The 25,301-nt window shown below is 41.1% G+C and overlaps 1 protein-coding gene across 2 annotated transcripts in view; it reads left to right on the forward strand.

Annotated features, from left to right (window-relative positions):
- Positions 1-25,301, forward strand: part of RELN (reelin) — a 649,217-nt gene that overhangs the window by 86,957 nt on the left and 536,959 nt on the right. For both annotated transcript variants that reach the window (XM_066354462.1, XM_066354463.1), the window contains exon 2: positions 15,481-15,591. In XM_066354462.1, coding sequence (XP_066210559.1) covers positions 15,481-15,591 — 111 coding nt within the window. The remainder of the gene's footprint in view (positions 1-15,480; positions 15,592-25,301) is intronic.

The following is a 25,301-nucleotide window of genomic DNA, read 5'->3' on the forward strand; positions in this document are numbered from 1 at the left end:
TTGCTCCCTTTATCATTATGTAATGACCTTCTTTATCTCTTACTATAGCCTTGTTTTAAAGTCCATTTTGTCTGATATAAGTATTGCTACCCCAGCTTTTTTTTTTTCATTTCCATTTGTGTGAAATAGTTTTTTCCATCCTTTTATCTTCAGTCTGTGTGCATCTTTTGTTTTAAGGCGTGTCTCTTGTAGACAGCATATGTATAGGTCCTGTTTTCTTATCCATGCAGCTACCCTATATCTTTTGATTGGATCATTTAATCCATTTACATTTAAGGTTATTATTGATATGTAGTTGTTTATTGCCATTTTATTCTTTAAAACTGTATTCCTCTTTTCCTGTATTCTTTTTTCCCTTTGATCTGTTTACAACAGGCCCCTTAGCATTTCTTGCAGCCTTGGTTTGGTTGTAATGAATTTCTTGAGTTGTTTTTTTTTTTTTTTTTTTTGCCTGAAAGCTTTTTATTTCTCCTTCTATTTTAAATGATAGCCTTTAAAGTAGTCTTGGTTGTAGGCTCTTGTTCTGCATTACTTTGAATATTTGTTGCCATTCCTTTCTGGCTTCAAGTGTTTCTGTTGAGAAGTCAGAAGTCATTCTTATGGGGGCTCCTTTGTCGGTGATAGCCTTTTTTTCTCTAGCATCTTTTAATATTTTCTCTTTATCACTTAGCTTTGGTATTTTAATTATGATGTGTCTTGGTGTAGATTTCTTTGGGTTTCTCTTTAATGGAGTTCTCTGTGCTTCTTGAACTTGTGAAACATTTCCCTTCCTTAATTGAGGGAAGTTTTCAGCTATGATATGTTTGAACAAAGTCTCTATCCCTTGTTCTTTCTCCTCTTCTTCAGGAACCCCAATGATGTGGATGTTATTTCTCTTCATGTTGTCACAGAACTCTTTTAGAGTTTCCTCAGACTATTTGAGTCTCTTTTCATTTTTCTGCTCTGCTTCCATGCCTTCATTTATCTTGTTCTCTAACTCGCTGATTCGATTCTCAGCTTTATCCATCCTGCTTTTAATTCCTTCTATTGTGTTCTTTTTTTCTGATATTGTATTTGTCATTTCTGACTGACTCTTTTTTATTATTTTAATGTCCTTTTTTATATTTGCTATCTCTTTATTTAGGTTTTGTAATGACCATCTATTGTTGTTCTAAGATCTTTGAGCATCCTAACAATTGTTATTTTAAACTCTGCATCTGGTAATTTGGTTATATCTGACTCATTTAGGTCCTTTTTTGGGGATTTCTCTTGATTCATTTGTGTTACATTTCTCTGCCTTCCCATTTTATCTGTGTAAAAGAAGGTTTTGGCCACAGGAGTCCACTGGGTGTGGCTTCTGTGTTCCCTAGGTGTGGTCTGTCTGCAGGCCCGCCACCCCCTCTGCTGCTTCTGCCTAGGGCATTCAGGTATGGGCATTGCTGGTGCCAGCCCACTGGGGCTGTTGCTGTGTTTTCCACCTCACCTTCACGGGAGGGGCTGTGTGATCACCTGTTGGGGTGTACAAGCCTCAGTGGCTTCGGTTTTTGCCCCGCCCCCATGGGTGGGGTTATGCGCCCCACCCATTCGCAAGCCTCGGCCCTGATGGCAGCAGTGAGCACCTTTGCTCAGCTGCGGGTCTCCACGGGATTCCGGGCTTTTGCCCCGCTTTTGCAGGAGCAGCCCGCTAGGGGATGGGCTGCCATCCTTGGCTCCAGAAGCCGGGTGGGGCTGCGTGCCCATGCTCAGTCACAGGACTCCACCTGTTCTGGATTTTGGCTCCACCCCTGCGAGAGGAGCCAGCTTGTGCATCAGGCTGCAAGCCGCGCTCCGGCACCCTTGCTCAGGGGCGGGTCTCCACCCCTTCCGGGGCTCCTTCCACACTCCCCACCCCCACCTCCACAGGCTGGATTGCAGGTGGCTCGCAGCTGGGCTTGTCTACTTTAAGCCTGGCCGACCTAACTGCGCTTCCACGTCCGGCTTCCACCTGCCCTTGGGTGAACCCTTAGCCGTGTGGGTGGAGGTGTTGCAGCTCAGACCCTAAGACTCACTACTGTAGTGCCGAAAGCTTCCTCCTTCTAAGCAACTCTGCTCTAAATACCATGGGAGAGAGAGCTTGTTTGGCTGGTGTCCTGCTTTCCTTTGCTGCTATTGCTGTTTTCAGGGGAAATATTCACTTCAGATTTGGGGAGTGACTCGTCCCAGGGATTAGGGTGGCTGTATCTCAAAGTGTTTCTCCCTGTGCCTCCTAGATTACACTCTCTTCCTGCTGCTCAGGTCCTCTCCTCTCTCCCTGTCCCCTGGAGCCCCGGGTGAGTGGTTGTGAGAGAGATTTTCTGCACAGTCCTTTTAAGAAGAATCCTAGGTCTGATAAATCAGTCTCTTTCTCACAAACAGTATCCTGTCTTGTTTCCAGCTAAATACTGTCCATACACCTCTTTTAGGCTCTGGGGCTGGGGCTTTTTTCCTGGGTCTCAGGACCCTCCCCTCTCTGCTAAACTCACTTCCTGCCACATTGAGTCTCACCCGGCTGCCGTTCGCTCTGGGGAGCTGGGCAACCCTCTCCACGTTTCCGCTTTTCCTACCAGTCTCAGTGTGGCTCTTCAGTGTTCCTTGGTTGAAGAGTCCTCTTAGTTTAGTCCAAAGTTGTTTTTTCCAGATGATGGCTCTTAAAATTAGATTGTAATCCACTTTGGTTCTGGGAGGTGGAAGTTGGTACGTCCGCCTACTCCATTGCCATCTTGTCCTGGAGTTCTATCAATTTTAATGCTGATTAGATCTCTGTCATATAACATACAGAGATATGTGACAGACATGTAATGAGTACCCTTGGCATGTTCCTGAACAAGAACACAGTTTTTACAAGTATGAAAATATTATATTTTGAAAATTTGTAATGGTTTATTATCAAATCAAACCAAACTACAAACAAAAGCAAATATTTATGTTTGAACAACTTGTAAGTACTATTAGGAGTCACCCTGTGGTTTGTCACATGAGTTCAGATTATCTTTAGTTACCCTCAGTTGAAACCGCATTTTGGAGGAATTGGGAGGGACTTCTTATTAAAAAGAAATAAATCCAGGAACATAAAAACAAAGCAATTGTAGGTCTTTTTTATTGTATAAAGACTTTAAACACCTGATTTTATTGGGAAAAAAATTACACAAGTATTTTTTAAGCATTTGTGCATTTGATTGTAACATATGTGCCTGTGTGTGTACTTATGACAATCACTAGGCTTATATTTCTCAGCCAAGAAAAGCTTAATTAACATCCATGTGTCAAGGAAAAATAGTTCTTAGTTATTTTAGAAGATTGGGGGTAATAAATCTCCCCCAAATGCTTTCTTTTAAGGCTAATCTTTGCTTAAATTTAAAACTACAAGGTAGTTTTTCCTTTAAAAAAGCAAGAACAAAAGGATAAAAATTGCTGAAAACCTGAACACCACATTCCTATTCATATCACTTTAATAATTTATGGAGTGCAGGGCCAACAATATGAAATTTTCATGTATGAGTATCATCCAAGCTCATATAAAAGTAACACATGAAAAATAAGGTTGGAGATAAGTCACAAATACCATGACTCTTGGCTCCAGTTCTCTAAATTATAATAATAAAATGTCATTTGTCAAGAAAAAAATATTTTTGGTTCTAGAAACTAAACAATTTTATCATTTTTGTAGGAATTTTTAAACAGAATTCAGAATTACATTATGAAAACCAAAAGTGTATGAAAGATTATTACTTTTTAAACTCCTATTGGGACTAGAAGTAGGGTAGAACATTTTTAAATTACATTTTTTTCTTTGTTTTCAAGAGCACTAGTAAGGGATTTATGTTAGGCAGAAATTGGACAATCAAAATAGTATTTAGAGTCTCATCTCAGGTGCTTATTTGATAAAGGTGTTTAAACCGCCAAAAGGAATTTCACCTGAATAAATTATGTGAGATTTTGCCCCAAAGATTAGTGTGTTCAGAAATGCTGGAAGTGTGGGTGTTTGCGAGAGACCCAGGGAATAGAGAAAGGCAATGTGGAGAGGTGAAGAAACAGCAAGATTTAATTTGCACTCACCAATGTCACTTAAACTTACTTCCAAAGGGCTTAATTTTAAAATAATAAATTCACAAACACATTTGACTGTATCGTTTTATCTCCTGAGAAGAATTTAAAGAAGGAAAAAATCTCAGTGGCTCTCCTTTTATTACTGGGTGGTGCCGGAAGATAAGACTTAGAGAGGATGTGTGGTTCATTTGAATCTCGGAATCTGTAATAAATAGATCATAATAGGCTTCCACAGAAATGCTGGATCCCTGTTCCAGGCAGCAGAGAGTATTCTTACAGACCCTAGAAAATGCTTTAATACATCACTGAATTTTGCATATATAACGGGTCTCCTGTACCTGTCAGAATTCCCAGATAGTGCTCGGTCGTTCCTCTTCTTTCGGGTGGAGACAAACGTGGGTGTGTTTTGCAGGGCATCCCCCCCATCTGTCAGAGATGGACTGATCCAGGGCTATTTTGACCTCATTATTTTGATCTCCAGCTTAGTCCTCCATCATTCTGCTTTTAGTCCTCCCTGGAGGTTATTCTTTCTGCCTTCATTGTCCTCCGGAGAACAGTACAAATTTGTATAAAATGGAAAAGAAGAGTAATATTAACAATAACAAAGGACTGTGATAATATCAGTGTAGCAGACATCAGGTTGAATGTATTCTTCAGAGCAGCCTATGAGGCATACTCCCAAGAGCCTACACCCATGTACGTTGGACTTGGAAGTCCCACTGTACCACTGCCCTCCAAGGGAAGGCCCAGCCCCCCACCCTCTCAGGACTTCCAGATGATGGAGGCTGCTGTCCTTAATGCAGTCTGTCTAGGATGAGGAGCATGGCTTCCATTTCTGAGAGCCACCTTTTGTCTCTTTAAGGCAAGGTACTTAATCCAACCCCCCATTGTTTCAGCTTTCTCATGGGTAAAAGAGTATAAAAATAGTACTTATTTCATAGGAATATTGAAAGAATTAAATAAGTTAACTCCTACAAAAGACACACACAGTATTGTTTAGCTGTTATTATTACTCTTACGTTGTGGAAGTGTTTGTTAAATCTGAAGGTAAAGAGCTCTTAGAGATGACCTAGGTCAGGCATCATGGAAGACTCAGGGAAGCAGGAAGGGGTGAGTGTTGTTCATGGAGCAGTCGTAGTGACCGGCAGGGGCTGTGCTAGGTGAGCAGCCCTCTCCTTCCTCATTAGACCCCTTTGGGGTAGTTGTTAAAATAAATAGGTAAAGCATGGGTCATCACCCTCCGCTCCTCATAAAAGGCCACCTGGAGTTCATTCATTCTTGGGTTAATTTTTTTAAATGTCTGTGATTCAGTGCTGTAGATGAATACCCTACCTCAGTGAATCTTGACCTCCAGGCATTTCTTTTATATATTATATTTACTTGGATTTTTTAAATTGGTGGTTGTTGTTTTGAGTATGTTATCATTGAAATGTCTGGTTCAATACGTATTTGAAAACCACATAAAACTGTGTCATAATGGAATTAATATATTTAATGAGAAGTGGTTCAGGAGACATGCTCTTATAGAGGTTTTGAATGTAAATTATAATGTATTTTTAGGCGATCTCTATTTGATACATAGAACTAGTAGCACTTTAAAGAAGAATCAGTCATTGAACACACTATGTTGATGAAATTTTGCAGCAAATAAAACTCAGTTTATTTCATTTTCAGAGTAATATGTTTGTTCCTCAGGCTATTTAATCTGTCCTGTATTCAAAAGGCAAATGAGTTTCTGTTCATAAGGCAAAATGTGGCATTTTAAAAAATATTGACAGTATTAGTTCTGCTGGTGCTTTTCATTTTCAAAATATATAAAACTGAGAAATAGAAACTCTGCAATTGGGGCATCATTACTAATAATTTTAACATTTTTGCAATTTGCTGTCCTCTGATGTTTGCCATCTTGAAAAAGATGGAAGCATCATTTCATAGATGTTTCTTTCCTATACGTATTAAAGGCCTTTTCTGGAAAGTGGTAATGGAATATCCTTGAAGTGATCAAAATTTAATGGGCCATACAGTATTTGCAGGCCAGAAGCTTTAGGATGAAATGCAAACAGCATTAAATGCCTAAATATATTTTTTTCCAGACTTTCATCTTACAGTGATTTTCTGCAAGAATGGTATTGGGGTCTTGTTGGGGACAGTTAATAGAAGCTGTAATAGATAATAACTGACTCTGTAATTAGTCATTTCAGGACAGAGGCACTCTGAGCCACTGATAAGAATTGAATTGTGTCGCTACATCATGTTTTCATTCTGCTGTCACAGCCCAGCAATTCATATTCATAGACTCCTGGTGCTCAGCTCATTGCCAGTTTAACACAGATATGGGAGAGATATGTCCAACCTTCTCAGCTTTTTGATTCTTTTTTATTTTTATTGGAGGAAATGGCAGAGTAACTTCACAATGAGGATAAGGAGATAGGTGTCTTAGTGACAGAATTATTGGAAAATTAATTTGATATGTACATAAAATATGTATGTATATTCACTCACAAAGTATATATATGCAAAAGAAAAACTGTTATGATTAAATGTAAAATTCAGCCAACATTTTCTTGACTATAATTTTTATTTTTTGAGGTTAGTTTTCATTTTCTGTTTTAGGAGAAAATTCCATTTTCATATATCTCTGTGAATAACACTGGTTCTTTTATTTGTGTGGAAGAGATGTTAGATTTTACAATTTTATTTATTTTGGCTACTGTATATTCTCAGGGTTTTTTTTTGTTGTTGTTGTTTATTTTTACTTTATTCTATGCTGTAACAATATTTCTGTACAGTTGAATTAAACGATTGAGTTCCTCCTCTGCGCCCCTCTGAGGGAGGTGGCAGGTATTCCCAGTCCCCGAAAGCTATGGGTTCACTGAGGAGGGTGAGGTCAGAAAAGACTATGAGAGAGGTGGCATTTGAGCCTGTGTCTGAAGAATGGGTATGATTTTAACAAAAGGAAGCAGGGGAAGTCATTTTGGTTAAGGGTACTTTTTTTTTAGCTTTTTATTTTTAATTATTTTTATTTAGACAATTAAATTTATCAGGGTGACATTGGTCAACTAGAGTACATAGATTTAGAGAAAACATCTATACATCATTTGGACAGTTGATTATGCTGTATACCCCATCACCCAAGACATGGAAACAACCGAAGTGCCCTTCAATAGAGGATTGGATAAAGAAGATGTGGTTCATATATACAATGACATATACAATGACAGTGACATAGTATCATTTACGACAACATTGATGGACCTTGATAACATTATACTGAGTGCAATAAGGAAATCAGAAAAAACTAAGAACTGTATGATTCCAGACATAAGTGGGACACAAAATTGAGGGTGCTTTTTAAAGAAAGGCAAGGAGATAGGGGAGTAAAGATGGTTTAGTTTTACTGGATGAAAAGGTGTTTTCAGGTGAAATGGAGAAATTTGACTGGAGAGATTATTTCTGGCCACAACTCGAAGGCCTTTGAAACTGAGATGAAATAGGATTTTAATCTGTATATGATGGGAAGCTAGAGATATTTGTTGAACAAGGGAGTTATGTGATCTGATGAGACATATTTGCTTTCTGAATATAGGTAATAAAATACATTCTTTATTTCTGTACTGGCAAGTTCAAAATTCTAGTTACAATCCAAAATATTGATACTGCTTTTTTCTCTGTAATTAAAATAACTAATTCGTTTTGTATAGCATTTTAATGCAAAAATATAAAAGATGTAAAATTTTAAAAAAATATTTTATTAAATGAAAGGCAAGGAGGCAGAGACAGAATCCTGTATATGCCCCACCAGGATCCACCCAGCCAGCTCCCTACCAGGTAATGGTCTGCCTGTCTGGGCCGCTGCTCTGTTGCTTGGCAGTACTGCCTGAGGTGAGACCATGGAGCCATCCTCAGTGCCTGGGGCCAACTTTGCTTGAACCATTCAAGCCATGGCTGCGGGAGGGGAAGAGAGAGATAAAGAGGAAGGAGAGGGGGAAGGGGGAAGAAGCAGATGGATGCTTCTCCTGTGTGCCCTGGCCAGGTATTGAACCCAGCACTTCCACACACTGGGCTGACGCTCTACCACTGAGCCAACCGGCCAGGGCCATAATATATATTTTAAAGGAAACAGTTTTACATGACATTAGCTTTGGAACATTTAAAATTTTGCAGTTTTGGATTATAAGATTTTGAGTCAGAGTATCAGAAACTTAAAAAATATCTATAGTAGGAATTAGGACTTTGTGTTTTACATTCTGCAAATGGCGGGTATCTATTATCTACACACACATACACACAAAATCTTATAATTCATGTATAGTTGATTTCAAATACTAGACACAGATATCTCTGTCTTCTTTAATCAGCTTCCTCAGTGGGCCACATAGTCTGGTAATCATGAAAGTTGTAAGTTTCCCTTCTAGTTCATGTACATATTTAAAATAATTTCATTTCAGAAAAATGAGCTTCAATTTTCTTTTCAGTCATGAACCACATTAGTACTGTGTAGAGTAAACCATCCCTTTAATTTTTTAATTGTTTTAAAATTTTATTTAGAAAATTAAATTTAATGGGGTGACACTGATCAATAAGAGTACATAGATTTCAGGTAAACATTTCTGTAGCATTTGAACTGTTGATTTAACTTATCATAGACCACTCTTCTGATTTCAAGATTATTCCAAATGCCTGGGTGGCAGAGGTTTGTGAATGTAAGTAATGAGCTAAGACTAGAGACACTAAAACAGGGCTTGAAGGATGAGTCCCAGTGGAATTAGAGGGGGAAAAAGTCAAGTTGGGGCACATGGGAAGGGTGGCACTAGTGCATGTCAGGGGGTAGGTGGAGCTTGGCAGAAAGGACTGAGGAATGTACAGTATGGTAAGGGGAGGGGCCCCATGCAGAAGCTGGACTGGTGGTGGGAGCTCATGGTGCAGATTGCACAGAGGGACAGCTAGCCAGAGCAGCCTTCAAAACCTGAAACAAAGGTTTCTTTGGGCCTTTTCTTTTTCTTTAAGAAACCCTGACAGACTAACTGGAGGCCACAAGTAGCAATAAGTGGAAGCACTAGTTAAAGGGAAAGAAAGGGGAAAAGAGAAGGTTACTCATGACAGTTTCAAAGTTGAAATGTGCTTGGAAGAAAAATTTCAGCATCTTGCTGGGATTGCTCATGTATCCACTGCTGGTGCTACAGTCATTAAAAAAAATGTGTGCTCCAGAGATCGTGAAGTTTCCTACAAACTAGCAGGGCATCCAGGCTGTGTCAGTCGTTTCTGAAATACAGAAATTGGATCGATTCTTTTCTTGAGTAAAAGGCAATCTGGTGATCAGAAAGTTATGTCTTGTATCCCACAGGAGTCTGAGCAACATTTCCTCTTTCTTAAAAAGATACTTGTTGCCAGCTCACATATGGATTATGCATTATATCTGTATAGAGGAGGAAAAGTACCACAGTGTCGAGAATAGCAGTTTTCCAAATGCAAATATATTTTTTTTGTTAAAAAATACTTTGAATTCTTAACTCTAGCAAGTAGAGAAATCATTTATAATTAGTTAGTTTCAAACAAGGAATCTTTTCTTTGGATGATTTGTGTAAGGACACAGCATGTGAGAATGTATGTATACTGAGGCTGGTCAGCCATTTTTGCAGATGTCTTTGGCTCTGTCTTCATCTCTGCATTGACTTGTCTTGCACTATGGAAAATATTTTAAATATATAAATAGTCAACTTCCCTCTGTCTTTTCTTTCCATGTGGCTTTTCCAAGTGGGATTCATCTAACATATAAAGTCTAGGATTCACAACCTATTTTCCTTTGGAAACTAGTTGTAGATAACAGCCTTGTACCACTTTTGTATGAATGAATTATTCCTTAATAAATATTTTAATACATATTTATTGAACACCCTAAAGTATCAGAAATTGTTCCAGACACTTAAGATACCTGCCTTGCTGGAGTTTACATTCTCAGAATGAGATTGACAATAAACATAAAAACAAAAACCATTGCAAGTAAATGATTATAATGTGTTAAAGGTAATAATTACTTACAGAAAAAAAGGAGGGAAGTAAAACCAAACATGGGGCATTGGGATTGTGGGGGCAGGGAGATGGTTCATTTGCAATTCTAAATAGTGTGGTTAAGGCAGATTTGAGCTAAGACTTGAAAGAGGTGAGGGGGTTGGCCCTCAAGGGTCTGAAGGAAGAGAGTCCAAGGCAGAGGAAGGGACTGGTGCAGACCGGCACAGCTGAGCAATGCCTTGGGCTGGCTGGCTCAGCGGAGGGAGCCAGGAGAGCAGGAAAAGATGAGAACGGAGAAGGGATGAGGCAGATCACGTAGGACCACTGCAGAGAATTTGGGTTAGCATACTGGAAAGTTGTAAGGGGTCTTCAAACTTTTTATAAAAACCGCCCACTTTTGCAGTGCTGGTCAACCTGGTCCCTACCTCGCAACCAAACAGCACTGCAATTAGCCCACCATGAAAGCTGGACCGCCCACTAGTGGGCGGTAGGGACCAGGTTGACCGGCACTATCCATGGGAGAGATGTTGGTAGCTCAGAACAGGGTGTAAGTGGTGAGAGTTCTGGATATGATCTAAAGGCAGAGCCAACAGGATTGTTTGATGGACTAGATTCAGGGTGTGGGAGGTGATTCCAGAGTTGGCTCCAGTTTTCAGCCTGCACAGGAAGAAAGATGGTGCTGCCATCAGCTGAGCTGGGGAAGGCCACAGCAGGAGTGGGTTGGAGGGCAGGGGTGGGTGTTCAGTTCAGTTACGTTGAGGCTGAGATGTCGAGGCGCAGCTTGGTGTATGTTTGAAGTATATATAAAGACATATAAAGAGATCTGGATGGGGGATTGAAATATGGGAATAGTCAGCTTATGAATGCTATTTAAAAAGCAAAGAGACTCTAAGATTAATACGTATTTTTCTAAGTAACAATTTTTTCTAAGACAGTGTTTAGAAATTATCTCTCACATATTCAAGCCCACCTAGCCATGAGGTTACCTGATAATACCACCGCTACCAATAGAACTGTGTGGCCAGTAGTTGCAGCCATTGCCGCCATCGTGGCCGTTCACATGCAGGTGACCATTTAATTCAGACAGACGGTAATGAAACTGCAGAGCCGAAAACTGGTGGGCCATACCTTTATTCTAGCCTCGCAACTGGAGGGCGCATAAATACACACAGCGGGAAAACACTTCCCTTTCCATTCAGGGCTTCCAAAGCCACTGACTTTCTCCCGGTTTTCCTAGAATCAAAGTCCCCCCCACCAGTCTAAATCACCTCTGGTTCCCCATTTGCCAACATGGCTTCTTACTCTCTGCACAAACTGGCTTCTCCTTCAGCACCCTGCCATCTTGCCTGCTTCTCCTCAGCACACTTCCTCCCTGCTCAGAAACATGACCTCCTTCCTCTCCTTTCTGCTTCAGTGACATTAGCATAACAATGGCCCTTCCCAAGCAGGAAGGTAATCAGCCTTTTCACGTGGGCAGCGGCCATTTTAACAATAAAAGTGAGCAAAATCAAGTAACACAAATTTTACACACTTATTTGCCCAACAAGAACCAAACAGAGAGAAAAACTTGCCCAATCTGACATAGCAAATTGATAATATTGGCAATACAGTCCAATCTTCTCATTCCTGAAATGCTGTCCCTAGACCTTGCTGCGTCAGCACGCGGAGACCTGTGTAAAGAGCAGCATTGGTCTGAGGCAGGCACTGCAGTGTGTGGAGGGTTAAGCTCAGAAATTGCTTCGTCTTCTCAGTTGGGAGGTGCCCTGGGTGGCAGGTGAGAGGGGAGGTCTGGCAAGGTATTAATAGTCTGGGTGGACATCTAAGGACACAGCAGACCTGGTTGTGGTCAGTACGTAAACGAGCTACAGGCCATGCAGCCAGCTTCCTGCGTGCACATCTCTTCTCAGGTGAAACATCACTACAAATGAATAAGCTATCAGTAAATTGAATTTAGTGAGTGGCATGGCAGACATTGCAGGGGTCTTGTTTTGCAGTGAGAATAGCTGTTTGAGACCAGAACTGAGTAACTCTCAGGAAAGACCAGGCTGCCATGTGTGTTTCTCAGCCCTCCACAAGAGTGTTCTGTTTTGACGTGACGCTGAGGAGATGGAGAGTCAAACTAACAAGCAGAGGGATGCCACTTGTCTTGGGCCTGCTGAGGTCACAGCTTGGTCTTGGAGGGGACTGAGGTCAGAAATGAAGCGGGAAGGGTGGTAGCTGGAGGGTCCTAGCAGGGATAGGGCCCCAACATGGGCAGTGCAGGGACTGGCTGTGTGCAGGAGCTCGAGGGCAGTGCAGGGACTGGCTGTGTGCAGGAGCTCGAGGGCAGTGCAGGGACTGGCTGTGTGCAGGAGCTCGTGGGCAGTGCAGGGACTGGCTGTGTGCAGGAGCTCGAGGGCAGTGCAGGGACTGGCTGTGTGCAGGAGCTCGTGGGCAGTGCAGGGACTGGCTGTGCGCAGGAGCTCGAGGGCAGTGCAGGGACTGGCTGTGCGCAGGAGCTCGAGGGCAGTGCAGGGACTGGCTGTGCGCAGGAGCTCGAGGGCAGTGCAGGGACTGGCTGTGCGCAGGAGCTCGAGGGCAGTGCAGGGACTGGCTGTGTGCAGGAGCTCGTGGGCAGTGCAGGGACTGGCTGTGTGCAGGAGCTCGAGGGCAGTGCAGGGACTGGCTGTGTGCAGGAGCTCGAGGGCAGTGCAGGGACTGGCTGTGTGCAGGAGCTCGAGGGCAGTGCAGGGACTGGCTGTGTGCAGGAGCTCGAGGGCAGTGCAGGGACTGGCTGTGTGCAGGAGCTCGAGGGCAGTGCAGGGACTGGCTGTGTGCAGGAGCTCGAGGGCAGTGCAGGGACTGGCTGTGTGCAGGAGCTCGAGGGCAGTGCAGGGACTGGCTGTGTGCAGGAGCTCGAGGGCAGTGCAGGGACTGGCTGTGTGCAGGAGCTCGTGGGCAGTGCAGGGACTGGCTGTGTGCAGGAGCTCGTGGGCAGTGCAGGGACTGGCTGTGTGCAGGAGCTCGAGGGCAGTGCAGGGACTGGCTGTGTGCAGGAGCTCGAGGGCAGTGCAGGGACTGGCTGTGTGCAGGAGCTCGTGGGCAGTGCAGGGACTGGCTGTGTGCAGGAGCTCGAGGGCAGTGCAGGGACTGGCTGTGTGCAGGAGCTCGTGGGCAGTGCAGGGACTGGCTGTGTGCAGGAGCTCGGAGGGGGCTCCTAGTCAGGAAGGGAGGAGCGGGGCGGAGAGGCAGGGTCTCAGAGAAGGCAGGGAAAGGGTGCTAACTTCTACTGATTAGTTACTATATTCATGAGAATGTACTAACTAAGGAGATAAACAGATTGACAGAGGTGACAGATGTATTTCTTTTCATTCTTACAATAATCCTGAAAGTATTTTCCCTGCTGTAAATGAAGAGTCTGAGACTTGCCTCAAGGTCACATGCTGGTCAGAGGCAGAGAAAGGTATGATGCAAATTTAGGTTTGCCTCACTTGCAAATCCATAAAACCCTTAAGCTTTCCAGAGTGTTGGAAATAGGAACCCGAGTGGAAGCACAGAGATGGAGAGTAGTCCGCAGGAGCTGTGTGGGTGCATTCGTGCAGGGCGGCTGTCCTCTCACTGGACCCGAGTGGAGTGGGTACAAACAGGGCCTCCTGGGCCCATACTAGGCAGCTGCAGGCTGGTCTGGTTTGCTGCGAAGGATGACCTGAGACACAGCACTAGAGTCCAGCGGTTAGTATAGTCAATTTAGCAGGGGGTAATTTAATTCTGACCCCCCAAGATGGGCACAGAGCCATTTAAGCTCTTTTTACCGCAGTCAAGATTAATCACTGAACCAAAGAAAGGACGGAGGCATCAGTAGAAACAGTGGGGGTCTGAGGTAAACAAAGCAGGGGCTCAGGGGAGTGTGGCTCTGAGAGATGAGGCGGTTTTGCTCAAGAGCAGCAGCAGCAGGTGAGTGCCCAGTGTGCAGTCACCACACCCAGCCTAGGGCTCTGTCCACTGTGGCCTGAGGGTCACCCTGGCTGCCGTTGGTCCTGTTTCTCTCTAACCACAGCGACACCGACTCCTGCAGCTGTCACTTTCCTTTTCTTCAAATATTACCCATGAGTGTAAATAACCTGGGAACAGGTTATTATTAAATAAGGGTTTGGCCCCGGCCTCTTGGCCACTTTGGGATCTGGAAGAGGAGCCTCAGAAGTTTTTAGATGGTATCAGATGGTTCTGGACAGGTTCTTAATTGTTTTGTGCCACAAATTCTTCATTTGTATCCTGGGTATAACAATAGTATCCCTTTATAGAGATGTCTTAATAATAAAATGAAATAAGACATGTTAAATACTTAGCTCAGTGCCCAGCCGAGTGGTTTACATGCAGTTTACATGCCAGTACTCAAAATACTAGTTGTTATTAAGTGAAATGAAGGTGATCTACTGCAACATCCAATGCCATTTAGGAGATCGCATGATGCCAGCCTATTCTAATGACATGTGTGTCTTGTTTTATGCTTTGTAATATGAATGTTTCAGACCATTCAGTTCTACTTACTAGATTTTTTAGGAGCTTAACTTCAACATTCTCATGAAGGTTGATGTGACTGTTCTTACTGCCACCAAGCACTGTGATAGCCTTGTACCATGTGATACCAAAATATTACCTTCTCCCAGCTGCTTTCTACAAATGGCATTTTGAGCTTATAAAACCAATGCAGGAGAAAATATTATGTCAAGGAGCAAGTTATGATCAATTTTTTGGGTGGTAACTAAGATACAGTTTTAAAAATATAAGTGTGAGTAACTTACAGATACATTTAATTCATACCTTTTTTCTTCCCAGGAACATCCTGACATTCTGGTTATGAAACCATTTGGACTCATCTTTTAGACTTTGGTCTAAGACTTAAGGCATGCAGCAGTCACCCTGTCTTGTTCTCATAGGAAAAAGGCGGACTCTCTTCATGAACATTACTCTGCTTTTGTCAAAACACTTCAGGGGACTCATCTATGAAATGTAGACTCACAATAAGAAATACAGTACATTTTACTGTTCTTTTTTTGGCCGATATAAGATTGTTTCCCACAGTATGGAATACTTTAAAAGAAATGTTTCATTACAATGTCAAAACTCCAGCAATGCCTTTGACTGCCTTCAGGGGTGGTGGTGGAGGTGGGGTTACTAGCTATTCAATACTCTAATTATTTTCAGATGATTTTGCTCATAGCTAGGGAAAGTGCACATGAATGCAGAAAGATAGGACTGATGTATTACATTTAGGACTAGCAATTATAGACATTGCAGTTTGGAGCTCCTTTTTGCTCTTCTGTAATTTGTAATTCATGTAAAAAAATACTAACTAGCAACAGGATACAAATTTTGACAATGTTTAACACTTCTGAAATGTATCTCATTCTGATTGTTTTTTCTCTCCCCTCCCCCCCTCTATTTCAGTGACGATTTCAACAAGCACCTTTTTTGATGGCTTGCTGGTGACAGGACTATACACATCTACTGGTGTTCAGGCTTCACAGAGCATTGGAGGTTCCAATGCCTTTGGATTTGGTAAGCTACCCTGACATAAATCAATAATTGTCAATATTTCATACAGTTTTAGGTCTGATTTTTGAAATATCTGTTTTAAAATATTAGACTTTTATTATGTCAGAGAAAAATAATCTGAAGTAATGTTTGTGTGTTTGCTTTTGAAGTTGGGTGGCTTGAAATAAGTTGTGTAGCCAGCTGTGAACTTGCGTGACCATTTAGATCTCTCTTCCATTCTCCTCTTGTTGCTGTGGGTTCAGGTCAGCTTCCGGTCCTGTCATTTAGGTTGCTATAATTGGCGTTCACTCCGATGCCCATGGAATTATTCAGTATCCTATTTTTATAAACAGTTCTTAAAATCCTGGAGTAGGTGAAAAGTACCATGTTAAGTTTGGCAAGTAAGCATTCAGTACTACATGTGGAAGAGTAATAATTGCTTAAATGATTGAATTCCATGAGTATTCATCAAAGAAGGTGATTTAATATTTAAGGCACTTATATGGAGTCTTTGTCCTTAAATCAGAGGCCTAGAACGTTATTTATATGGAGAAGCAAAAGGCTACATGATGGTCACTGATTTTTCAATTTGGAAATTTCTGCTTTACCCATAATGAAGTAACCATATCAAGCTGGAATTAATGGACCCTTTTAAGCATCAAAAATGCAAATTTAATATATCAGTTTATGTTAGACATGAAATCACTGAACTTACTCTAAAATTGGAAAACCACACAGGACTTCCTCCATTGATGTGAGAAGAAAGAATTGCATTATCAAAGGTGGCAATGTGTTCAAAGTTTTATCTTTTCTGGGGTATTTATTAAATAAGTAATTTCTAATACTTTTGATGCATGAAAAACTACCTCCTCTATGTCTAGTCCCAGGACTGGCTGTACCAAGATGACTTCCTGCTTGTCGTCAGAGTAATATTGTTGATGCTATACTGTCACTGCTGGCCCAGATGAGAGTCACAGCCTTAGGTCTTAAAGAAGCCTGGAAGTCATTTAAGCAAAATGTTAAGTTATTTAACATTGAGAATTTGCCCTGTTTTTAAAAGATTCCTTATAGTAGTCTGTTGGTAACTACTTCTAAGATCTAATCCTTAAGAGAAATATTCCCCCTAGGTTCCAATATTTCACTCTCTGAGCCCCACTCTTTCTGTGCCCTACAAGGTGAAAGGTCAATTATAATTATATAGGTACATAATATAGTATATAACATACTACATGTTACAACAGGGCCTACTAGTCGGGCTGCCAGATTTAGTAAATGAACATTTACAAGATATTCAGTTAAATTTGAATTTTAGATAAATATTTTTTTGTATAAGAATGCAATATTAGACAAAGACAACAGCATGGTAATAGCCAGAGGGAAAGGGGTTGGGTGTTAGGTGGAGGTGGGCAAAGGGTGGGGGACGGGGACAGAAAGAGACATTGCTATAAAGGTATAGGGTGGAGGGGACACAGTGAGGTGGGCAGATGGGTTGTTGAGTTGTACATTTGAAAGTTGTATGGTTTTATGAACCAATGTCATCCCAGTAAATTCAATAAAAAATGTTAAAAGAAAAGGAATAAATATTTAGGCTAAGACGTACTGGGTTGAAATCAAAACCTTTGGGAGCAGGGCTTGGGCACTGGTAATTTTTAAAGTTCCCGGGTGGTTCTAATAGCTTTCTGGGCTGAGGACTGTACTTGTGTTAGTCCATGTCCAGCAACGTCATCATCACTGGGAACTTGTCAATAGCGAATTCCAGGCCTTACTGTGGACTTAATGAGCCAGACCCACTGGGACCCAGTGGTCAGTTTTTTCATAAGCACTCAAGGTATTTTGATGCATATTAAAGTTTGAGAACCACTCATCTACATTAATTAAATGGGAGAGACAGACATTATTTAAATAGCCATAAAACTATGTAATTTATATAAATCTTGCTAAGGGCTAACCAGCTAGGAGAAGCACTGAGTACTGGGAAAGGGTATGAGAGAAACTGGATTAAATCTGGGCTAAGTGGGATGTAGTTAGGAAAGGCTTTCCTGAGGAAGTGGTATTGAGCTGATGTGAAGTAGGACTCAGTTAGCTAAAGGTCTGTGGAAGGTAGTGCAAAGCATACCTGAAGGGAACAGTCAATGCAGAGGTCCCAGGGTCGAACAGGATTGGCTATGTTCTAGGAATTGAAAGGAACTTAGAGGGACTGGATCTGGCACCAAGAGGGAACCGATAAGGCTGGGTAGGAGACCAGAGCCAGAGTATTCAGTACTTTGAGATGGGGAAGCCATGGAGGACTTTAGGCTGAGGAGTGACTTGAACAGCTTTCCATTTAAAAAAGATAACTCTGGGGTCAGCATGGAGAACAAACTGCTGGGTAGAATAGACGCAGAAAGACTGTTACGTGGTGTGAGGTTCTGACATGACGGCCTGCGGAGTCCGGGCGGAGGCGGCACTAGTAGTAAGGAGTTGCGTGTGGAGGAGTGAAGGTTCAGGCTGAGACGTCACACAGACCTCTCCCTTGTTTTGGCCATCTGCCTTAGCCAAATTGCTTAATTTCTCTAAGCTTAATTTCCTCATCTATAAAAAGATGATGGTGATGGAACCTGCTTTATAAGGTGTTGAAAGGCTGGTGGTTGAGGCCATGAGGTTGCCATTGGATTAGGGCAGATGGTAAAGGAACTGTGGACCCAGAGGATGGTGGCCCATTCCGTTTATTAGAGTCTCGCAATGATGGAGGAGCAAGCAGGCAAGGAAAACCGCTTCTCTCTCTCTCAGGACTCCCAAGCAAATCAGGCCTGGGGGAAAACCCCTTCTCTGGCAAACAGTGGCTCCTCTCAGTGGCAGCAGGAAATCGTCAATTTACAATCTGTTTTTCTGAGGGCAAGCACTTGCAGCCTTACATAGACTATACACATGGAGCTGCCCCGTGCTCATGCACCAATCAGGCAAAGTACAAGTGAGCTAGCTTTACACACTTGTAACATACTTGTTTGCCCAACAGGTATTGAGTAGTCATGAGGATTAAAGGAGTTGACTTATATTAAGCCCTAGTACCTAGAAAACACTCAGTAAAACTAGTTTTCAAAATTGTGAGTCTTGATAACCAGAAAAGCTGATTTTTTTTAGTCCAGTTCTTGTATATACTTTCTTTGGGGGCAGAAATTGTTCTGCAGTGGAAGTAATCTGGAGTTTACAGATCCTGATGATTTGAGAAGACTTGGCTGAATGAAGTAACTGTCATTTGCCAAGACAGAAGCTTCAAATGAGAAAAATCATTAAATAGTGTTCATAAATATATTATAAACACATTTTGAAAGGGCATATTTTAGCTAGTGAGCCAAACATAAACCTAAGAATGAAATTGTTAGAAGTTATTTAGGACATCCAGGCTTTAAGACATTGTCTGTGGTGACTTTGAAAGCTGGAAAGGCAGTTTCACTCGAATTGGAATCTATATTTTTTTAAGTGAGAGGAGGAGAGATAGTGGGACAGACTCCCACATGTGCCCTGACTGGGATCCACCCAGCAACCCCATCTTGGGCTGATGCTTGAATCAACCGAGCTATTTTTGGCGCCTGAGGCTGATGCGCTCAGACCAGCTGAGCGATCCTCAGCGCCCAGAGCTGACACTCAAACCAGTTGAGCCACTGACTGCAGAGAGGGGATGAGGGAGAGAAAGGGAAGAGGGAGGGGGAGAGAAGCAGATGGTCACCTCTCATGTGTACCCTAATAGGAATCGAACCCTGAACATCTGCATGCTGGACTGACACTCTATCCACTGATCAAACTAGCCAGGGCCTAGAATGAATTTTGATTAGCTTAAATTGCAAATCATCTCCCCATCTCTCTCAACCCTGTGTCATTAGGTTGATGGTAGGAAGAGGCTTCTGACCAGGAGGCTCACTGATAGTAGTTAGACCTCTATGAGAATCTGCTCAGACCTTTCACTAGTTACTTGGCATTTTTGTAGAACGTGATTATTTCATGGATGGATTGATACATAAGGCCTTTTTAAAGTTTCAATAAGATATAAATAATTGTATGTATATTTTATGGGATAGTGATAAATTACCTTAAAAACAAAATTTAATAAATACTTGACTATTGTTAAACAGAGTGAATCTTTATAATTAATGCTTTTTTTAAACTAGATAAATGTCTTTTTAAATACATGGTAACTTTTTGGAGCAAAAGCACATTAATTTTTTGGTATTTGATTTAAGTTTAACATTCTTTACAATTTAAGAACAAAATGAGAAGATGTAATTTGATTAGGGTGCAGGTGAGAATAGAGGAAACTCTTAAGAAGGTAAAATGTCAAAGAATTGCTGTTTTTTGGTAGTTTGGTAGTTACAGTAGGATCAGGCTGAAATAATGTGGCATTCTTTGATCTAGAACAAAAGAGTTACTGGATATATAATCTATCATTAGGCTCTGACTTTAATGGAATGTTAAGCAAACATAATTTGTTTGGCATTTTCCCAACACATGGTGGGATTAGTGTGTGATATGAATGTGTTTAAGTAGCTATGACAAATAAGGCGAAGTAAAGCATGGGGCTGAGTCTAAAAAGGTGCTTCTGAAAGTGTTTTTCACTTAATGTTAATGTTCTAATTACACTGAAGTTTTAGCCACTCTCCTTTGCATATGAAATAAGTGTATGAACATCCAAAATAAGGCCATAAGTATTCTTAAAATACTGTTGTGTAAATGTAATTCCAGTAACATAACCAGCCTTTTATGCAAAACCAACATTCTTTAAAATGCATGCCTCACTGACCAAATACAGCCAAATGCCAAACCAGAAATACATTAAAACAATAGTTATGCAAAAGATGACTGTATGCCAGCAATGTGTGATTTGAAATACCTCATTTTACTTGTCAATATAAGAAAACATGCTGCCCTAGGGAAGTGTGATGTTTAATTATGAATATCTTTTTGTGCATCCCAGAAAAAAATGTTTCCCTCTCGTCTTTCGCAGTGAATTCCAGTTCAATCATGTAAATCTTCAAGGCTCATTATGGTTGCTCAATAAAGGGATATTTGAATATTCTTTTATACAACATTGTTCCTTTTCCAGTGGCTGGAATGCATTTTACTCAATATTTAGTATCCTGGTTCTAAAAGCATTTTACTACATACTTGGTATTTTGGCTCTAAAACCTGAGGTTTGATTAGTAGCAGTCACACTTCAAATTGTTAGACCTTGCATAAATTAAACTTTTGTGCTTTGCAATTTCTGGATGATTTTGCTCAGCTAATACAGCAGACATTTTAGCAGGGTTTTGTTTTTTTTTTTGCTTTATCTTTTGTAATTTCCAATGTTTCATTAATTTTTTTCTGTAATAATTAGGTATCCTTGATTCAATTATTTGTTAAGTTATAGAACTCTTAAAATGGCAGGATTTGATGAAATCCAAATTTGGGGGGAAAGTATTGTGAATAGATCCAATTGTTTTCTTCCTAGTCTTTTCTCCTAAGCATTCAGTTAATCATATATTTTAAATAGTGATTAAGTGACTAACAAAAATGTAATTTTTTCAATATTACATTTAAAGCATAATATTAGAATTTTTTGAACTTAATAATCTGACTTTCCCATTTGATTTGATATGCTAATTTTGAGTGGAATATGTTTACAAAAATTATTTAAATGTTTTAGAAAAGACAACAAATTTTACTAAATATTCTATTGGTCACTAGTTAATAGAAATGGGTACTTTACCAATAGATTTCGATAGTATGTAATGTTTCATTGCCAGAATGAAAGTTTTTTTCTACTACTTTTTAATTGCCACAAAAATAAAAAATATAGTACCTATTTAAAGCTACCTTTTGGTTATACTTCACTTTAAAAGTAAGAAGAACCTTTTACAACTTTGCTAATTATCACAAGGACCCCCACATCCCTGGTATGAGCTGCAGTTCAATCTTAGGTGTCTAAGAGACATATACTTGTGATATGAATATATGTACATATTTAGGGCATAAATTCTGTAAAGGAGGGGTAGCCACTAACAACTTTAGTATTGGGTCCTGTATAGTAGTGGTATTTATTTACTAGTCTAAATTAAGCTAAATTACTTAGAAGGATCTTGTTAAATTATTTTGACTGTCTCCTTACAAAGAAATGTTTTTTAAGATGCTTGAGCAATTTTAAACATATTGAGGGATTCAAAGGCATGACCTTTTATTGGATATGGTAAATGATCTATACCAAGTAGACTCTAGGTTAATTTAAAAAATTAATCTAGTCAGTGATACAAGGAGCAGAGCTGACAAGAGATGAAATTTACATTAACTTATCTTATTTACAGGGAATTAACCTAAATTAAGTGTTTATTCATTTTATTTGGATATGCCAGCATTATCTTCATTAAGAAATAGCATTATCTTGGTTGTGTCAGACATGACAAAGAACTCAGGGATATTCCCCAGTTCCTAAATAACTAGCTGGAGAAGAGTTGTGGGCATGATGAATATAAAGCTGTTGAATTAATCAGTCAAATTGCTAAAGCAGATGTTGAGGGGCATGAGATTTGGGCCAAGTGGAGTGAGTGGAGGAAGGCAGCTCAGGTTTCACGCCTGGCTCTGTCCTTGCTGACTGGGGCCGCCTGCTTTCCTGTCCTAGCCTCAGTGACTGCATCTGTAAGGGGAGGATACGCCTGGCCCTGTCCTTGCTGACTGGGGCCGCCTGCTTTCCTGTCCTAGCCTCAGTGACTGCATCTGTAAGGGGAGGATACGCCTGGCCCTGTCCTTGCTGACTGGGGCCGCCTGCTTTCCTCTCCTAGCCTCAGTGACTGCATCTGTAAGGGGAGGATACCAACAGTGGTGCCTGGTTCACAGAGTTGTTGGGTAGATTAATGACATAATTATTCACATGTTGGGTAGATTAAATGACATAATTTGTTTGAGATGGGAAACAAAATGAGAAGATGGCTCCAGTGGCAGAGGATTGAAAGAGGGATGTTGATTTTCAGTTGGTGGGGGAAGCAATGTGCCCATAGAATTTAGAGCAGAATGGACCTTTGGCAGAGGCTGGTTCAGCTGCTGTCCCAAAGTGTAAGTAAGGGAACAAGGCTTAGAATGAGAAGTGGTGGCTCATCACAACATAATGTAAGCATGAGGACTATTCAGTTCTCAGATACCCCTTTAAAAGTGTACAATTCACATACCATAAAATTTATCATGTTAAAGTTTACATTTTAGTGATTTCCAGTATATTCACAGGTTTGTGGAAACAACACTAATATCTAATCCCAGAACAGTTACTCTTCTCCAAAAGAAATCCCAAATTTACTGGCAGTCACTCCCTAATCCCTCTCCCCTCAGTCCCGAGCAATCAGTAATCTGATTTCTATGGATTTGCCTACTTTGGACATTTCGTGTAAATATATAGTCATGCAATATGTGGCATTTTGTGCCTCGTTTCTTTTAGTTAGCATAATGTTTTCAAAGTTAATCCATGTTGTAGCATGTAACAATATGTCATTCCTTTCTATAGCTAAATAATATTCCATTATGGATTATTGCATTTACTTTAGTGTAGGGACATTTGGCACTTCCCAGATTCTTAAAATGAGTTAGGGCTGAACAAATTAGCGGGGAAAAACGTTCCAATGCAAAGCAACAGAACCACCACATTTCTTAAGTCTTCATCAGTGACTCTGAAACCTCTGAAGACCTAAATTGCTTAGCCTATTATATGGCTCAGACCTGAATGTGGTTAAATTTAGAAATCAAGATAAATAAGCCTGACCAGGTGGTGGTGCAGTAGATAGAGCGTCAGTCTGGGACACAGAGGACTCAGGTTCGAAACTCCAAGGATGCTAGCTTGAGCGCGGTCTCATCTGGTTTGGGCAAGGCTCACCAGCTTGAGCCCAAGGTCGCTGGTTTGAACAAGGGGTCACTTGGTCTGCTGTAGTGCCAGGTCAAGGCACATATGAGAAATCAATCAATGAACAACTAAGGTACTGCAACAAAGAATTGATGCTTCTCATCTCTCTCCCTTTCTGTCTGTCTGTCCCTCTCTTTGTCACAAAAACAAACAAAAAAAGATAAATTACTCTTCTGTCCTCCTTCTTGCCATTAAAGGGATAGGCCAGTGACATGTTTTAACCCTAACCTCTTGGCCTCAGTTTAGACCATGAGATTCACAAGCAAAGCTGAGTCAATCTAACATATTAGTACAGGAATGCAGAATGAGGACTCAACAGTCTCGGTCCAGATGTTTATGAGCTGTATTAGAGCACATGCAAGTAGACATTTGGGAGCTCCAGGCGGCCACCCTCCACAAGGATTCAGAGAACGTCCTGCCCAGAGAGGGGGAGAGACAGCGCTGCCTGAGGGACCAGGGCTTTCCTGCTCTTCAGGTTTCATTTCCACCAGGTTCAGATATCCTTGGATTCTGAGAAACAAAAATAAAAGTAGCTAACATTTGTCAAGCATTTGCTATTATCAGGTGTGTTGTAGGTATTAACTCTTTTGATTGTAACAGAAATCCTAGTATAATTATCTGCATTTTGTAGATAAGAAACCTGAGGCACAGAGATGGTAAGTAACTTGTCCAAGGTCACACGTATGGGGTTGCAAAGCCATAATTCAAACCTGGCTGGCTCTGTTGCCTCATTAAACTCCCCATTACAGCCCACGTCATCTTGAGGTACATTTCTTTTACAACCAAAGAACCTTGACCAAAAACAGGGCCACCAGTGCTCTTTCCCTGCATCCCTCCCCCATCTCTTCCAGCCTCCTTGGGTTTTTTGTCAGTCACCTGCTCTCACCACATGCACACATCTTCAGCCATACATCAATCACAATAACCCACACTGGGTCCCAAAATCCTAGCTGCTAAAGGCCTCTGTTCCCTTTCACATAGTGCTTGGAACCCCCTCCAGCTCTGTCAGCTAGGCAAACACCCTGCCATCCTTTAGGGCCTCTGTCCTTCCTCACCTCCTCTGTTGAGCCTTTATGACTTCTCCCCTCTGCTCCTGCCTGGTCCCCACCGCCATGGAACAGTCTGCTCCCTCCTCCATGCTCCAGTCTCTTCTCTGACCCCCACCAGTCATCTCTAACTTGTTCAAAAACCTTTTTACTTTGAGGACAACAGGTAGGCTGATCACCTTCACTCTTATGGCATATAGCAAGTTTTCAAAAAATATTTATTGAATGAATAAAACAATACAAATCTTGGAGGATTCGTAGGGTATTCTACCACAATAGTAAATGCATGTATGTGTACAAGTGTGCAGGTATGGTTGAGAGAGAGAATATTATTGTGTTTAAGTTCAAGTATATTTCTGAATCTATATATGTACATATGTCTACACATCTATACATACAAATATAATCAGAGATCCTGGAGAAATTTATTATACTGCCTGCTTACTATCTTATTTCTTTCTCCTGGAGATGGCAGGCACCAATGTCTTCAGATAGGAAACTGATTGACTAACTGCTTTCTTTAGAATTAAGAGGATAGAAAGAATAAGAGATTGTCTAATCCAGCCTTATATCTTCAGGCAGGTCAATGTCTTAATAATACATGATGTTAAGTTCTTATTTCATTGCTTAGATGTTTTAAAAATGATGACACTATAATTTCTTGAAAACACATTCTAAGATTATGTGAAGTGAGATCATTAAGAAGGTTTTCTGGGCCCTGGCTGGGTGGTTCAGTGGATAGAGTGTCAGCTCGGCATATGGACGTCCCAGGGTCGATTCCCAGTCATGGTACA

The sequence above is a fragment of the Saccopteryx leptura genome, chromosome 12, assembly GCF_036850995.1.
Source record: "Saccopteryx leptura isolate mSacLep1 chromosome 12, mSacLep1_pri_phased_curated, whole genome shotgun sequence".
Taxonomy (NCBI): Eukaryota; Metazoa; Chordata; class Mammalia; order Chiroptera; family Emballonuridae; genus Saccopteryx; species Saccopteryx leptura.